We start from the raw sequence: 3,719 nt of genomic DNA on the forward strand, positions 1-3,719 counted from the left end.
AATTCGTTCGACTGGGGACATTTATGCGAATAATCATTATGTATTTCCTCTAAGGTATAAAAATAGAAAAAAAATGTTTTCATTCTTAAGCTTCCACACAAAGGGCTCAAAACATCATCATCTTCAATGAATGGGACAGGCACATCGAGATGGGAAGAAACATTTCCTTCAAAGCAACTTTCTGTTTTTACTATGGTGGAAGCTTCGTTTTAGGATTTACATTTTTTGAGATATTACCATCATGTTCTTGATTTTGAGCGCATATTTCTAGTTTTTTCAAAATTATTTCAATTATTGCGGTAGAATCAAAATGAAACGGCTGTAAAATTTTCCGAAATATTGGATTGAATTCGTATCCTAGATTTTTTTTCAAAATCGTATATAAACACAATTGTTTTTCGTTGTCTCTGGTATTTTCGTTTTATTGACAATTTACACTTATTCTCGAATTTCTATTACCATTTAATACTCACTTTGTCGAAATCACGCGTTACAATTCAGCTTGCAGAAATTTATAACTATTCATAATTTCTAAAACTATATTTTACGAATATTTCCACCAACCGAGCCAACTTTCACATGAATCTGATTGAAGATACACACAATGTCAGTTCACTTGGTGCAAGTGAAACCACAAAGCCAAACCGCAAAGCTAGCAAACAGATGCCAGAAATGTGATAAACGGGTTGACACTTTCCTCGAAAGGTTCGTCTCGGCCAATGTTCAAATGACAGCCGCCATCAGTTACTGCAATGGCGTGGCCGTCTGGCAACGGAACATCTAGGAGATAAAAAAGCCATTAATCCGCTTATCTAGCCGCATTCGCTCACGAACAAATTTTGCATTAAATAGATTGCCATAAGACAGAGGAAACTCACCATGCGCCAGTGGAATGGAAATGGTTTGGCTGATATTTCAGTTTCATTGAAAAGTTTAAAGTAGGGATTTTTTTCTGATTCAGTTGTTAGACGACTTCGGAGGCTTAATGAGATTGTACCGCTCCGGTTGGCAAGAACAGGAAGACGGAATGAAGTAGTCTGAAAATGAAACAAGTTTCTGGTTATCATAGCAAACAGAATTTGGGAAAAGGAACAGAATTCATTCCGATACAGAAGACATTGAAATTTCTCTTGAAGGCAGAATTCTTCAGGGGCTATTCGAAACAAACTCATTGCAATTTACAAAATACCGATTCTAAAATATGATTTCACTTCACCAGTAAAACTTACCCCTTAGAGGAGCCTTCCTCGGTTCCGTACGTATTTTCTTCCCGTTAGGTTTCTTCCGGATAACTACATAGCTCAAAACATCACCCAGGGAAAATTTTGGCGCAAGCAACAATGATTCGTACACGAAGCAACCGTTTCGCTCGGCGAAAGTTTGAATGTTCAGATCGAGCTGTTGCTCGTTTCTGCGGTAGAAATTTGCATTCCGGAACGCCTTGAGCCCCACTGTCAGACCGCTCGCCGAAGCCTTCGGAAGGTAAACAGCAATCCTCGTCTTTTCGTGGAACTTAAACAGGGGCCGATAGTCAATGATTTTGGTGGACGCCTTCGCACAGTATCCTCCGGGTGGATCGCGGCAAACACATTCGGTAGGGATTACAAAATCTGGCAAGCAAAATAGTGGTTGGCATTCATTAAAGTTCTATGCAACGGAAACTCAACTAACACACCTATGAATTCCACTTTCTTGGAGGGAGACACCGCTACATCAGACGAATTGGTAAATTTGGAGAAAGTTATATATTTCAATATGTCTCTCACTTCGATAGTCAGCATTGTACTCGAAATCTTGAAACAACCGTCCTCAACTAGGGTTGTGTTGACGCACAGATCACAGGGAATGCTCTTTTTCAGTAAATCCTTGTTCTTGTAGATTTCAATACCGAACATTTCTTGGTTATCTTTCTTGGGATAATAGATTTCAATTCCTTGTGATTCCACCACTTTAAAAAATGGACGATTGGCCGCAGACTTCTTTATCACATCTTGGCAGATTCCTGCACTCGTCAGTGCCACAAAAGGTAAAATTAGAAGCACTAACATCTGAAATCGCATTCTACAATTAACACCATACAGCTCGAGACTGCAAAATGAACTGAACTCCACATGATCATGAATTTTGATTTTGTAGTCCTGGAAAACATATCCGGTGAATACCACTTATATTTATGATAATACAACTGTGAGCTCATGCTCATGTTGTGCGTCTATTTTCGCTTCTGCCGTCAAACATTGATAAGTTCGATTAATCGGAAGTCAGCTGCTACATTATTCATTGCCGCAAGTGAATGTTTAGTTGTATGATTCAGTTTCGGAAAAAAGCATAATCATTTCAGTCACACAGTAGCGATTATTGTACTTACCTACATGTAATTGTAGTTGTTGTTATAAAAGTATTAGTCGATTATTCCAGCAGTGGTCAGTATTAACCACACCAATTCACTTGAATTTCACGTTGCTATAGAATAGAGAGGAATCCACAATTTCAATGCACAGAGTAGCGTTGTCTTCTGATTAACACATTTTCTTCCGCACCAACTTGTTTGGCCCATTTTCCATTGCAGATTTTGAAACGCGCGCTTGTTGTCGCGTGCACCTGCAACGGTCAAGTAAACATACAAACACACAAACATACAAACATACAAACATACAAACATACAAACATACAAACATACAAACATACAAACATACAAACATACAAACATACAAACATACAAACATACAAACATACAAACATACAAACATACAAACATACAAACATACAAACATACAAACATACAAACATACAAACATACAAACATACAAACATACAAACATACAAACATACAAACATACAAACATACAAACATACAAACATACAAACATACAAACATACAAACATACAAACATACAAACATACAAACATACAAACATACAAACATACAAACATACAAACATACAAACATACAAACATACAAACATACAAACATACAAACATACAAACATACAAACATACAAACATACAAACATACAAACATACAAACATACAAACATACAAACATACAAACATACAAACATACAAACATACAAACATACAAACATACAAACATACAAACATACAAACATACAAACATACAAACATACAAACATACAAACATACAAACATACAAACATACAAACATACAAACATACAAACATACAAACATACAAACATACAAACATACAAACATACAAACATACAAACATACAAACATACAAACATACAAACATACAAACATACAAACATACAAACATACAAACATACAAACATACAAACATACAAACATACAAACATACAAACATACAAACATACAAACATACAAACATACAAACATACAAACATACAAACATACAAACATACAAACATACAAACATACAAACATACAAACATACAAACATACAAACATACAAACATACAAACATACAAACATACAAACATACAAACATACAAACATACAAACATACAAACATACAAACATACAAACATACAAACATACAAACATACAAACATACAAACATACAAACATACAAACATACAAACATACAAACATACAAACATACAAACATACAAACATACAAACATACAAACATACAAACATACAAACATACAAACATACAAACATACAAACATACAAACATACAAACATACAAACATACAAACATACAAACATACAAACATACAAACATACAAACATA

General features: G+C 34.8%; 1 protein-coding gene across 1 annotated transcript; it reads right to left on the reverse strand.

Moving 5' to 3' along the window:
* Window positions 1-408: 408 nt before the first annotated feature.
* Window positions 409-2,082, reverse strand: LOC131427466 (uncharacterized). The gene is made up of 4 exons (XM_058590682.1): window positions 1,676-2,082; window positions 1,230-1,610; window positions 879-1,037; window positions 409-780 (listed from the first exon to the last, which is right to left on the reverse strand). The coding sequence occupies exons 1-3, from the start codon at window positions 2,058-2,060 to the stop codon at window positions 958-960; spliced, it is 846 nt and encodes a 281-aa protein (XP_058446665.1). The 5' UTR covers window positions 2,061-2,082; the 3' UTR covers window positions 409-780; window positions 879-957.
* Window positions 2,083-3,719: the final 1,637 nt, after the last annotated feature.

The sequence above is a fragment of the Malaya genurostris genome, chromosome 2 (assembly GCF_030247185.1).
Source record: "Malaya genurostris strain Urasoe2022 chromosome 2, Malgen_1.1, whole genome shotgun sequence".
NCBI classification, from domain to species: domain Eukaryota; kingdom Metazoa; phylum Arthropoda; class Insecta; order Diptera; family Culicidae; genus Malaya; species Malaya genurostris.